The 14,574-nt window shown below is 37.7% G+C and overlaps 1 protein-coding gene across 4 annotated transcripts in view; it reads right to left on the bottom strand.

Moving 5' to 3' along the window:
* PHKA1 (phosphorylase kinase regulatory subunit alpha 1) overlaps window positions 1–14,574 on the bottom strand; it is a 108,949-nt gene that overhangs the window by 1,119 nt on the left and 93,256 nt on the right. For all 4 annotated transcript variants that reach the window (XM_046673067.1, XM_046673068.1, XM_046673069.1 and 1 more), the window contains 3 exons: window positions 5,395–5,565; window positions 2,977–3,030; window positions 586–786 (listed from right to left, as the gene is read on the bottom strand). In XM_046673067.1, coding sequence (XP_046529023.1) covers window positions 586–786; window positions 2,977–3,030; window positions 5,395–5,565 — 426 coding nt within the window. The remainder of the gene's footprint in view (window positions 1–585; window positions 787–2,976; window positions 3,031–5,394; window positions 5,566–14,574) is intronic.

The following is a 14,574-nucleotide window of genomic DNA, read 5'->3' as shown; positions in this document are numbered from 1 at the left end:
AGAGACTTTCTGCTTGACAACGGTGCATGTCCTTCATCTTATGTGTCCCTACCCTTAATCTAGTAAACATTTGGAAAGCTTTCAATAAATAGTTTGTATTTTTTAAATGTGGTTAATTTCCTGGAAGATGATTTATTAAGAAAATTTAAAAATGTGGAATTAAAAGTTTCACTTTAATATTTTCCTATAGCTAAGTAACAAAAGCAAAAGCAAAACAAAACAAACCAAAACTTCTCTTTCCCCTAATAGTCCAGAAAGGATATGTTACCCAATAGTCTTTCATTAAGTCTTTATTGCTACAAAAAGTAGTGTGATAAGAAGTTTGAAATATGATGAAAAGCATAAAAGCCCCCTGAGTTCTAGGCAACTTTTTCATCTAACACAACGACAATTTACATACTGAAGGACAGAGTTCATCCCGCAGCCTACTTCTTTTGCAAACACAGCTCACAGCTACTACAAAGGGGGCCCAGAAAAGAGCTATGAGGAAGAAGGCAGAAGAAAGTGATCTTGGCTTCATGAAGAGCTCTGAATGCAGTCAGGTTAGTGTCAGATCCCCTGTGAGAAAACAACAGGTTTGCCTACCTGTTCTTGAACGAACAAGTCATTGGCAATGTGCACTATTTTTTCCACAGCAATGATGCTTCCGATACTATGAATTTCAATATCTGCCATCATGGTGAGTACAAGGATGGCTTCAACCAGAAGCTGGCGGTACTCTGGCTGAGGTACACGATTCAGAACCGACTCCACATGAACAGAGAATTTAATCTCGCCTGGAGTCATCTGTGATAGAGAAAAAGAAAATCACATCCTAAGAGCCCATCATCCAAGAGACATCAATCACCTATTCTGAAAGGCAGAAAAATGCGGTAGCCAAGAGTGTTTCTATGGTCTCCTTTAAAGTAATTCAGTGAGCAAATTGGTTCAGTCTTTTTCAAAGGCAATCTGGCAATGTATAACAAGAGTCATAAAAGTGTCAATGCCTTCTAACCTTAATCCTATTTCTGGAAGTTCATCCTAAAGAAATAATTCAAGACAGGAAAAAAGCCTTATGTGCAAGAATGTTTATAGTAGTATTAGTCGCAAGTGTAAAACTAGAAATAACTTAGACATGGGAATGGTTGTGTAAATTAATGGCATATCATGGTACAGCAACTTCATGAGTTTTTATAGAGTCACTTAAAAGAATAAATATGATGACTGTGGATAAAGGAAAGATGTAAGTAGAACTTAAAATTGTATATACATGGGGGGCTGGCCCCGTGGCCGAGTGGTTAAGTTCGCGCGCTCTGCAGCAGGCGGCCCAGTGTTTCGTTAGTTCGAATCCTGGGCGCGGACATGGCACTGCTCATCAGACCACGATGAGGCAGCGTCCCACATGCCACAACTAGAAGGACCCACAACGAAGAATACACAACTATGTACCGGGGGGCTTTGGGGAGAAAAAGGAAAAAATAAAATCTTTAAAAAAAAATTGTATATACATGATGATTAGAATTATTTAAAACATTTATATACTGTTTAGATTAAAATGGGCATGAAAAAATATAAAATTATTTTAGGGTAAAGGGGATTGAGGAATAATTTTTGGTAAAATTGTATTGACTATATACTTTAGGGCAGCAATGTAGATTTGGAGTCTGAAGAGCTGGGTTCAAGTACTGTCTTTGTCAGTTACTAGTTCTATGACCTTGGACAATTCACCCCTCTAAATATGTTTCCTTATCTGTTAAATCAGGAACTACAATCCATTCCTTAGCTATTTCACATAGTTGTGTTGAAGACCAAATTAAAGAATGTGTGAAGGTGCCTTGAGGACTCTTAAATGTACCATTCAGATATATATTACTATTAATTCTACTAGAATTTCAATCTTGCTTAAAGGCAGAGAAAAGACAAATAGAGGACACAATGTTCTTTGTTAGAGAAAAGGCCTGTAGGCAAGAGTGAAGGCCTGAAGCATGGGATTAGCTTTCCGAATCTGCCCCTCCAGCCACCATTATCTGCGACAACTCCAGCATTTTTGAGAATTTTCTGTCCAAGCTTACTATTCCTAGCTTGCTAATTCTAGCTCCTTTGCTGATTTTGTAAAAAAGATATTTCTTTATAATTTCTGTGTGATTGGGTAAAAGGCGAAATACAAAAGTGCTTGATAATCTATATCTGTCATTCATGACAATGTTTTTCAATCATGGTTATAAATCAGAATCATTCTAAGGATTTTTTGTTTAAAGTACAGATGCTCAGGCCCCATCTCTGGAGGTTCTAATCCACTAAATTGCACATGGGAGCTCAGGTTACTCTGACATATAGTTAGAGCTAAGGACAACTGGTTTATGATCTAATAGTCTACAAGCGTCCTACTAAAGAAAGGTGGGGGGGGGGGCGGCCCGGTGGCGCAGCGGTTAAGTTCGCACGTTCCCCTTCTCAGCGGCCCGGGGTTCGCTGGTTCGGATCCCGGGTGCGGACATGGCACCGCTTGGCACACCACGCTGTGGTAGGCATCCCACATATAAAGTAGAGGAAGATGGGCACGGATGTAAGCTCAGGGCCAGGCTTCCTCAACAAAAAGAGGAGGACTGGCAGTAGTTAGCTGAGGACTAATCTTCCTCAAAAAAAACCAAAAAAACAAAAAAACGAAAGGTGGGGATGAGAAGGACAGGGACAGGAGAAGTCATTCATTCTTAGATTTCTATCTTGTCTGCCCTGTCCAACTCTGACAACACTCACATAAACCAGCCTAACTTAATCAACCATTAAAAGAAGCTGTCCCTATATAATTAAGGTGATACATAATTACTGTCTAATATTTCCATTCTATTTTTTAAAAAAACAGTCTCTCCTTTCTTCAAGTGCATTTCATGTTCAGTTGATTTGTGAAAGTACAGATTTGTTATTTTGAAAAGTGATCACTGAAATACTTTAGCCAGACAAGCTATCAATCGCATAACTATGAAAAACACAGAATCTTACCTCTCTAGTAGTTGAAGAAGGAAGCACAAAACCTTCCACAGAAAGTCCATGACACTGCAAAACAGAAAAAACATGTCACTAAGGATATGCTGACAACTCGGAAGGTGTAAGGAGACATTTAGTATTTCTAAGTGTGCTTCACAGGGTAGATGCTGAGTAATCACAGGCCAGTGAAAGGCCCTGCAGCCCAGGTGTCCTTGCCAAGGGGTTGTGATTACTATGTGGCAAGAAGGAGGGTGGGACTACAGGAGGTCCAAGGTTCATTCTCTACTTAGGGCAGTGGAAGGGATAGAGAAGGTCTACCTTCTGGGATAGCCCCAAAGATTCAGAGACTACCCAGGATTATACCACGCTAAGTCATAGCACCACCACAAATACAAGTCATACACCGCATAATGATGTTTTGGTCAACAACGGACCGCATATACGACGGTGGTCCCATAAGATTAGAACCATAGAGCCTAGGTGTGTAGTAGGTTATACTATCTAGGTTCGTGTAAGTACACTCTATGATGTTCACACAGTGATGAAATTGCTTAGTGACACAGTTCTCAGAACCTATCCCCGTCATTAAGTGATGCATGACTACAGGCTTTCGGAAAGGTTTTTAGGCTGAAGAAAAAACTCAAGATATGCATTTATCAAACATGCATGGTTACTACATTTTCTAGTTAAGCATCCCCTATCAGCACTCCTGATCCCCTCACCCCACTCTACTTTTTCTATAGTACTTGTCATCTTTTAACATTATATACAATTTACTTACTTATTATGTTTATTATTTATTGTTTGTCTCTCTCTAGTAGAATGTTTAAGTTCCATAAGGACAGAGATTGTTGTCTGTTTTGTTCTTTGCTGTATCACTGTGAACACTTAGGACATTGTCTAGCGCACAGCAGATGCTCAAGAAATACCAAATGAATGAATGATATTGTATCTTCCTTCTCACCATCCACTCAGTTATTAAAATACAATGCGAATTAATGACTTACCATTTTAGATTGTAAATAAATCAAAACATTATATATTAAACCACAGATAAAGATTCCAATCCAACAGGTTTATTGACTCTACCAGACACTTCTAGCCCACGTTCCATATACCAAATAACAGTCTTTGTACAGAGAATCACTAGCCTTCAAACATATGTGTAAAGTGGTTATGTTACATTCATACTCTGAAAGGAATGGAATAAAAAACAGACGGCATTTGCTTTTCCTCCTACATTAGGATTCCAAGTCCAGGTTTTGATTTTGCCACAAAATACCCAATCTTCCCAGTCAGATTTAAATGTTCCTTCTCTTATATTCTCAGAGCCTTGTGGTTTTTCACCTTTATCACAATACGTTTTGGCCTTGCATTATAGCTGCTATTTAAGGAGATAACTATAGATTAAACTCCTTGATGACAGGAAAAGATATTTTCCATGGTATCTGGGGTAGAACATCACCTACTACATGTCTGTGAAATTGAAGTGCCACAATCCAGGTGTAACTGGAGAGATAAAATACATAACCGTCACCATTATGCATTTGAAGTTAGATAGAAGGAAAGCAAGTTTTTAGTATTCTTTGGAAGAAAGATCACCAGAGCTTACAGTCTGAGGAATCAACTTTCACTTTTCCAAAAGACCACCTGATTCTGTCCCTGGAAGAATATCAGTGTGCTAAAGGGAGAAACATAACTAGAGGTTTTGAGGTCCTGGATGAAGCATTCTTCAGGTCCTTGCCAAGGGCAATAAAGCAAAAGCGGCACTTAAGAGATTCTGAATGAGACCTATGAATGAGTACAATGGTCTTCTTGGCCCTCTAAATCTGTTACAATCATAATGGTGTGATGTCCCCTTAACTGTCTTTGGCAAACTAGGCCTTTGAAGAAAAAACAAAAATTAGTCACACTAATGGAGTGTTTGGACTATGAGCATCATTATGCCTGTATTTATTTAGTAGTTTTTAGCCAAGAAGAACATAGGTAACAGCTTCTTACACCAACTCCCCAGATGCCACAGTTGTTTTACCATAGTGATATTTTGTTATTAAGATCACATCGTTACAAATAACATTTCTACTCTACAATAGCTACAAAGAAAGCAAGCCTTTTATCACCAAATTCATTTGATTAGCAGAAAATGTATCACAATGTCCCACAATGTCCAACTATGGCCAAAAGCAGAGAAGTGATGATTTTTGAAATCTAATTTATAAACAAAACCATAGCAACAATAATGGAAAGAGACAAAATTATCAATAATGTCAAAATAAATCAACTGTTACATTTTTATGTTTCCTTCTAGGTTTTGTCCATATGGGCATATGACTTTGATATAATTGCAGTGATGTCACAGACATGTCATGTCTCAGCCAAGAAGACTGAAGATTTCAGGGGGGAAAACAGAAATCTACAATGTGTTATACTCACCTTCTGCAAAACTTTCCATACTTTTTGATAAAACCCAACTGGGACTCTGTTCAGTGCTCCATCCAGCCTTCTTCGGCGTTGCCATTGACCCTGACGACTATCTTTAGATGGATGTTGACCATATGTACTAGTAAAGGACCCATTCTTTGGAGTCAAAGAAGTTCCAGGTGACTTGGGAGAAAAGCAGAAGAAAAGACATACATCAAAAGTCATCTTGAGTCATCATTATGGTGGCATGAGAAGATCCCTTTGTCTCTCCCCTTCAATATACAGTGCATAAAACACCCATAACCTAACAAAGGCTACATTGCCCAAAATACCAGGACATCAGAGAGATCCACATATCAGTACATACGAAGGTGGGTAGAATGGAGCACAGAGAGGAGGTGAAATAGGAGAACGGCAGAGGTGGGGCCTAAGACTCTGGACCCCTGGCTGTGACAGTTGAGCCAGCCACCCCCAGACCCAGAGAACCAAGTGAGCAGCAGCAGAGGCACACATTGACTCTGGCCAGTCGGCTGTGGTGGCACCTGCAGTCATGAGGAGCACAGCAGCAACAGAGGCAGAGCCCCATGATCCCAGGCCCCTGGCCACAGCTTAGAGCCTAGTAGCAGCAGCAGAGGCATGCACATGACTCTGATACCCCAACTGCAGCAGTGCCTGGGTCACAAGGTGACAGGCAACAGCAGAGATGGTGCCCCACAAACCCGGCTCCCTCCTTACTCTCCTGTTCCTCCCACCACAGCAGCAGAGCTTCCAACCTAGGTGATTTCAGATGCAGCAGAGGTGTCAGCCATCCCTGTGCCCCTGGCAATGAAGCCAGTGACTGCAATGAACCAGCAACAGCAAGGCATCAGTGACCTCCAGAGGCACAGGTGGCAAAGATGAGAGTACTGTGACACTCCAAATAGAGGAGGTGGAGGGTGGACTTTGCAGATCCTCAAATATAGCCAGAGGCAGCTCAGGTAAGAGAAACCAAAAACTAGTGAGTGCTATAGCGCCACCTACTGAAAAACAACAGAAAGGCCTCTAATCTTCAATTGGTTGAAAAGTTTGAATCAAAACAAACAAAGCTATACTTAAGAAGAAAAGTGTTTGCTACAACAAATGAGTCAGCAGAAGAATAACTCAGCAAAAACCATAAAAAGCCCTGGTAACACAGTATCACAAAAAAGAAAATAACAGCTCTTCAGAAACCAACCATGAACTCATGGAAGATTGTGATCTAACTGACAAAGAATTCAAAATAGCGGTCATGAAGAAACTCAATGAGCTACAAGAAAACTCACAAAGGCAGTTCAATGAGCTCAGGAATAAAATCAATGAACAGAAGGAATACTTTATCCAAGAGATTGAAACTCTAAAAAAGAACCAAACAGAAATTCTGGAGCTGAAGAACTCAATAAATGAGATGAAGAATACATTAGAAAGCACTGGAAACAGAGCAGATCATATAGAAGAGAAAATTAGCAAGCTTGAAGCTAGAAACCTAAAAATCATGAAGGTAGAAGAGGAGAGAGAACTAAGATTTTTAAAAAATGTAGGAATTCTACAAGAATTATCCAACTCCATTAGAAAGGGCAAGATAAGGATAATGGGTATCCCAGAAGGAGAAGAAACAGAGAAGGGAACGGAGAGTTTATTTAAAGAAACAATAGCTGAGAACCTCCCAAACTGGGGGAAGGAACTGGATATGCAAGTCCATGAAACTAACAGAATACCCAATTATCTCAACATAAAAAGATCCTCAAAACACATCATAATAAAACTATCAAAAGTCAATGACCAGGAAAAAATATCAAAGGCAGCTAGGAAAAAAAAATAACTTAGAAGGGAACCCCATTAATCTATCATCAAATTTCTCAGCAGAAACTCTACAGGCCAGGAGAGAGTGAAAAGATATATTCAAAATGTTGAAACAAAAAACTGTCAGCCAAGAATACTCTATAACACAAAGTTATCTTTCAGATATGAAGGAGAAATAAAGGCTTTCCCAGACAAACAAAAGCTGAAGGAGTTCATCACCACTAGACCTGCCCTATAAGAAATGTTGAAAGGAGCCCTCCTACCTGAAACAAAAAGGAAAAGGTATACAAAGCTTTGAGCAAGGAGATAAATAGACATAATCCGAAAACTGCAACTCTATATCAGAATAGGTTAGTAAACACATAATTATAACATTAAAGTTAAAGAGAAAGAAAGCATTAAAAATAACTATAACCACTTTGATTTGGTAACAAACTCACAATACAAAAAGGGATAATTTGTGACAGCAAAAATATAGAAAAGGAAGAGGAAAGGACAGAACCTGCATAGGCAAACGAAGATTAGATGCTATCAGCAGAAAAAGGACTATCTTATCTACAAGACCTTTTATACAGACCTCATGGTAACCACAAAATAAAAATTCAGAGCAGAGTCACAAAACATAAAAAAGAGGAAACTCAGAAAAACATCACAGAAAACCAGCAAATGGAATTCACAGAAACACAAGAAAAAAGAAACAATGGAAGTATAGAGCAACCAGAAAACAAAAGATAAAATGGCAGTATTAAGCCCTCCTATCAGTAATTAAATGTTAATGGGTTGAATTCAACAATCAAAAGACACAGAGTGGATGGATGGATTAAAAAACAGACCCAACAATATTCTGCCTCCAGGAGACCCATCTCAGCTCTGAAGACAAAACATAGGATCAAAGTGAAGGGATGGAACATGATACTCCAAGCAAATGGCAACCAGAAGAAAGTGGGTGTAGCTACAGTTATAACAGACAAAAAAGACTTCAAGCCAAAAAAGTTAACAAGAAACAAAGATATAATGATAAAGGGGACAATCCATCAAGAAGACATAACATTTATTAATATACATGCACCTAACATAGGAGCACCAAAATATATAAAGCAACTGTTAACAGACCTAAAGGGAGAAATTTACCAGCAATACAATAAAACTCCTAGAAAACATAGGCAGTATGCTCTTTGACATCAGTCTTAGCAGTACCTTTTTGGATATGTCTACTCAGCCAAGGAAACAAAAGCAAAAATAAACAAATGGGACTAAATCAAACTAAAAAGCTTCTGCACAGCAAAGAAAACCATCAACAAAATGAAAAGACAACCTACCAACTGGGAGAAGATATTTGCAAATCATATATCCAATAAGGGGTTAATATCCAAAATATATAAAGAACTCATACAACTCAACAGTAAAACAAACAACCCAATTAAAAAATGGGTGAAGGATCTGAACAGACATTTTTCCAAAGAAGACATACAGATGCTCAACAGGCACATGAAAAGTTGTTTAACATTACTAATTAGGGAAATGCAAATCAAAACTACAACAAGATATCACCCCACACCCATCAGAATGGCTATAATTAATAAGAAAAGAAATAACAAGTGTTGGAAAGGATGTGGAAAAAAGGGAACCCTTGTACACTACTGGTGGGAATGGAAATTGGTGCAGCCACTATGGAAAACAGTATGAAGATGCCTCCAAAAATTAAAAATAGAACTACCATATGATCCAGCTATTTATGCAGAGAACATAAAAACACTAATTGGAAAAGATATATGTACTTCCATGTCCACTGCAGCATTATTTACAATAGTCAAGACTTGAAAATAATCTAACTGCCCATGGATAGATGAATGGATAAAGGAGATGTGGTATATATAATACACAACAGAATACTACTGAGCCATAAAAAAGATGAAATCTTGCCATATGCAACAACATGGATGGACTTTGAGGGTATTAGGCTAAGCAAAATAAGTCAGACGGAGAAAGACAAATATCATATGATTCCACTCAGATGTAGAAGATAAAAACAAATGAACAAACAACAACAAACACAGACACAGAGAACAGACTGGTGACTACCAGTGGGGAGGGTGAACGTGATGTATACAGAAGTTGAAATATAATGATGTACACCTGAAATTTATATAATGTTATAAAGCAATGTTACCCCAATAAAAAAAGAGGAAGAGAGACCAGAGTTTGCTTGCTCATACATGTACACACTCTTTCTCTTTCTCCACTGTGTGAGGTTACAGAGAGAAGGCAGCTGTCTGCAATTCAAGAAAAGCAACTTCACCAGAAACCAAAACTTCAGACCTTGATCTTTGAGTTCCCAGCCTCCAGAACAACAAGAAATAAATTTCTGTTGTTTAACCCCTCCCCAAATTTATTTCTGTTCCTCTGTAAAGTATTTTATAGCACAATGAATAATAAACATACTCTGCAGAATTATAAACCACATATTAAATGTAACACCCAAGATAAAGTGGTTACAATGAAGTTAGTAGACTCATGAGTAGCTAGCAGCAATGTAAACTGGTAAAATCCTTTTAGAAAGCAATAGTGATACATAAGAAGAGCCATAAAAATACTGATGACCTGGGAGCTTCTTTGCTATCTCTTTCCCTGGTTATCTCTGTTAAATGTCTAGCTCTCTACAGCTTAGTTTGTCGCTCTCTTAATCAATTGAAAAGAATTGAAACCAGACAAAGTATGTTCTCTGACTACAATGAAATTAAATTAGAAATCAGTAACAGAAGGAAATTTGTGAAATTTACAAACGTGGAAATTAGACAACATACCCCTAAATAACCAGTGGGTTAAGAAAGAAATCACAAGGAAAATTAGAAAACACTCAGATAAATGAAAATGAAAACACAACATACCAAAACTTATGGGATGCAGCTGAAACAGAGCTTAAAGACAAATTTAACGCTTGTATTACAAAAGATCTCAAATCAGTAACTAAACCTTCCACCTTAAGACAATGAGAAAAGGAGCAAACTAAACTGAAAGGAAGGAGAAGGAAAAAAATAATAAAGATTAGAGGAGACAGAAATAAAATAGAGAATAGAAAAACAATAGAGAAAACCAATCAAACTAAAATTTGTGTCTCTGAAAATAAAGATCAACAAAACTGAGAAATCTTTAGCTAGACGGACCAAGGGAAAAAAAACAAAAAAAAGAGGAAAGATTTAGTATATTAAAATCAGGATAGAGAGAGGAGACATCACTTCTGACCTTAAAGAAATAAAAAGAATTCTAAGGTCATACCATCAGTGGCCATATGTCAACAAATGACATAACTTAGATGAAATGGACAAATTCCTAGAAAGACACAAATTATTCAAACTGACTCAAGAAGCAACACAAAATCTGAATAAACCTATAACAAAGAGCTCAAATTAGCAATTACAAAACTTCCCAATAAGAAAAGGCCAGGCACAGTTGGCTTTACTGGTTAATTCTACCAAACATTTAAAGAATTAGAATCAGTTCTTCACAAATTCCTCCAAAAAAGAAAAGAGGAAGGAACTTACCAACTCAGTCTATGAGGCCAGTGTTACTCTTATACCAAAATCAGACAAAGACGTCACAAGAAAACTACAGATCAATATCCCTTATGAACACAGGTGCAAAAATCCTCAACAAAATACTAGCAAACAAAATTTAGCACCATATAAAAAGGACTGTGCACCATGATGAAGTAGGATTCATTCCAGGAATTCAAGGTTGTTTTAGTATTTGGACATCAATTAATGTAATAAACCATTATCAATAGAATAAAGGATAAAAACCACATCATCCTAATAGATGCAGAAAAAACATTTAATAAAATCTAACATCCTTTCACAATAAAAACACTTAACAAACTAAGAACAGAGGGGAGCTTCCTCAATCTTATACAGGGCATTTACAAAAAACCTACAGCTGACATCACAATGAATGGTTAAAGACTGAAAGTTTTGCCTCCTAAGAGCAGAAAAAGACAAAGATGTTCACTCTTGCTACTTCTATTCAGCATTGTACTGGAGGTTCTACCCAGGGCTATTAAGCAAGAAACAAAGTCATCCAGAGTGGAAAGGAAGAAATAAAACTATCTCTATTTGCAGATGACATAATCTTGCATATAAGGAATTCACCAAAAAACAATTAGAAGAAATGAGTTCAGTAAAGCTGCATGATATAAGATCAATATACAAACATGAATTGTATTTTTGGAGCCAGCCCCATGGCCTAGGGGTTAAGTTCAGTGCACATTGCTTTGGCGGCCTGAGTTCAGTTCCTGGGTGCTGACCTACATCACTCGGTGGTGGCCATGCTGTGGTGGCAACCCACATACAAAGTAGAGGAAGACTGGCACAGATGTTAGCTCAGGGTGAATCTTCCTCAGGGAAAAAAAAATCAACTGTATTTCTAAATGGTAGCAATCAATGATCTGAAAATGAAATTAAGAAAACAATTCCATTTAAAGCATCAAACAAACAAACACATAGATACAGAGAACAGAATTGTGGTTACCAGAGGGCAAGGGGGGTGGGGGGAGGGCCAAAAGGGTAAAGGAGCACATTTGTTTGGTAATGGATGGCAACCAGACTTTTGGTGGTGAACATGATGCAGTCTATACAGAAGTCAAAATATAACGATGTATACCTGATATTTATATAATGTTATAAACCAATGTTATCTCAATACAAAAATAGCATCAAAAAGAGTAAAATACTTAATAAATTTAACAAAAGAAGTGTAAAACATATACTTTGAAAACTACAAAACATGTTGAAAGAAATTAAAGACCTAAATAAATTGAAAGAAATGCTATGTTCATGGATCAGAAGGCTTAACATTGTTAAGATGGGAATACTCTCAAAACTGATCTACAGATTGAACACAATCTTTATCAAAATTCCACCTGGATTCTCTGCAGAAATTGACAAGCTTATCCTAACATTCATTTGGAAATTCAAGGGACCCATGATAGCTAATGCAATCTTAAAAAAGAAGACCAAAGTTGGAGGATTCACGATTCCCAATTTCAAAACTTATTACAAAGCTATAACAATTGACTGTGTCATACAGGCATAGGCTGGGCATTTAGATAAATAAAATAGAATTGAGAGTTCAGAAATAAACCATTACATTTTGTCAATTTTCAACAGTGGTGCCAAGAAAACCAAAGGGAGGAAAGATGGTCTTTTCAAGAAATGGTGCTGAGACAACTGGATATTCACATGCAAAAGAATGAAGTTGGAGCCCCCTCACCCCCCACCTCACACCATACAAAAAATTAAGTCCACGTGGGTTATTGTGCAGAAAAGAGTTAACACAGTAGGCCAGAATGTGTTGGAAAGGCCTGCTTACAAGATTGGCCCTTGGCTGGCATTTGGAAACCTGGATTTTGGGAGGGTTCCCACCATTCCCAGAACTGATAACAGTGGCTTACTGTGCCTACACTGTTTGTGAAAACACTATGGTTTATGTTGAACACTTGCTTTCCCTCTAGGAGTCTGGAGTTTTGGTGCACGCCAGACAGAGGCTGTTTACGTGACCAGCCCACAATAAAAACCCTGGGTGTGGAGTTTTTAATGAGCTTCCCTGGTTGGCAATATTTCATACATGTTGTCACAACTCATTGCAGGGGGAATTAAGTGCATCCTGTGTGACTCCACTGGAAGAGTACTCTGGAAGCTGGTGCCAGTTTTCCCTGGACTTTGTCCACTTCACCTTTTCCCTTTGCTCATTTTGCTTTGTATTATTTTGCTCTAATAAATTATAGCTGTGAGTCCTCCTAGTGAGTCATCAAACTTGGGGGTGGTATTGGGGACATCCAAACATAATCATAGACCTAATTATAAGAGCTAAAACCATGGATCGTGAAAATCAAAAAACAGGGATGAATCTTTGTGACCTTGAGTTAGGCAAAGCCTTCTTAGGTGTGACACTAAAAGAAAAAATAGATAAATTGGACTTCATCAAAATTAAACACTTTTGTTCTTCAAATGACACTATTAAGAAAGTAAATTTTGTGGTTGATGTTCTCTGGAGGGAAAAAGAAAGAAAGTGAAAAGACAATCCATTGTATGGGAGCAAATATTTGCCAATCACATACCTGATGAGAGACTTGTATCCAGAATATATAAAGAGCCTTTACAACTCAACAAAAAGACAAATAACCCAATTAACAAATGGGCAAAGGATCTGAATGGACATTTCTCCAAAGAAGATAAACAAATAGCCAATAGACACATGAAAGATGCTCAATATAAGCCATTAGGGAAATGCAAATCAAAATCACAGTGAGATACCATTTCACACCCATTAAAATGGCTAGAATCAAAAGGAGGGACAATAGCAAGGGTTGATGATGATATGAAGAAATTGAGACCCTCATACATTGCTAGTAGGAATGTAAAATGGTGCAGCCCCTTTGGAAAACAGTTTGGCAGTTCCTCAGAATGCTACACCTAGTTACCAAATGACCCAGCACTTCCACTCCTAGATATATATCCAAGAGAAATGAAAACATACGTCCACACAAAAACTTGTACCTCATGAAGGTTCAGAGTAGCATTATTCATAATAGCCAAAAACCAGAAACAATCTAGATGTCCATCAACTGATGAATGGATAAATAAAATGTGGTGTGTATCAATACAATATTATTCAGCAATACAAAGGAATGAAGTACTGATCCATGCTACAATATAATGAACTTGGAAAACTTATACTGAGTGAAGGATGAAATACGTTGGGGAAAGTGGTTCTCTGACAGTTTAGATTAAGAAATAAATATAAAATAGAAAGAAGATAATAGAAGTATCTGAGAAAAGAACTTCTCACATTTTAATTTGGGCCAAATGCTGGTATCACCAAGCACTGCTATGTAAAAGAGAAAAGTATCCTGAGACATTTTTATTGACCAGTGACTGTCACACTGATGTACCAAGTAGATGAACTGCCATTTGACTTATCTTCATTGTCTCTGTCTCTACCATCAAGATCCTAGCCTGCTGATACTGGGGTCAAACCACAAAGGGCATTCAGACTATTTTGCAAAACCAAATATCAGTAGTTTTGAGTTTTCTCTATGCCTCTGTCTTCCTTTATTAATGTGGATATGACAGAGTTGGCCAAGTTTTGCTACACAAATTCCTTACAGGATATTTGGCTAAGGTCAACAGAAATATTAATATTGTTTCCAATAGTTTTCCACTTTTTGGTTGTCATCTTGCCTTACTCTCTTCAGCCTAAGAGATCTGAAATCATAGGCTGTTATGAATCATTGATTTAAACCAAGGAAATTTAATCAGAGATCAGTCTTCCTAAACTGTAAGCTTCATGAGGCCAAGGACCACATCTATTTTATTCACT

This window comes from Equus quagga, chromosome 10, assembly GCF_021613505.1.
Source record: "Equus quagga isolate Etosha38 chromosome 10, UCLA_HA_Equagga_1.0, whole genome shotgun sequence".
NCBI classification, from domain to species: domain Eukaryota; kingdom Metazoa; phylum Chordata; class Mammalia; order Perissodactyla; family Equidae; genus Equus; species Equus quagga.
The sequence above is the reverse complement of the archived record's forward strand: the minus strand, read 5'-3'. Positions and strand labels throughout refer to the sequence as shown.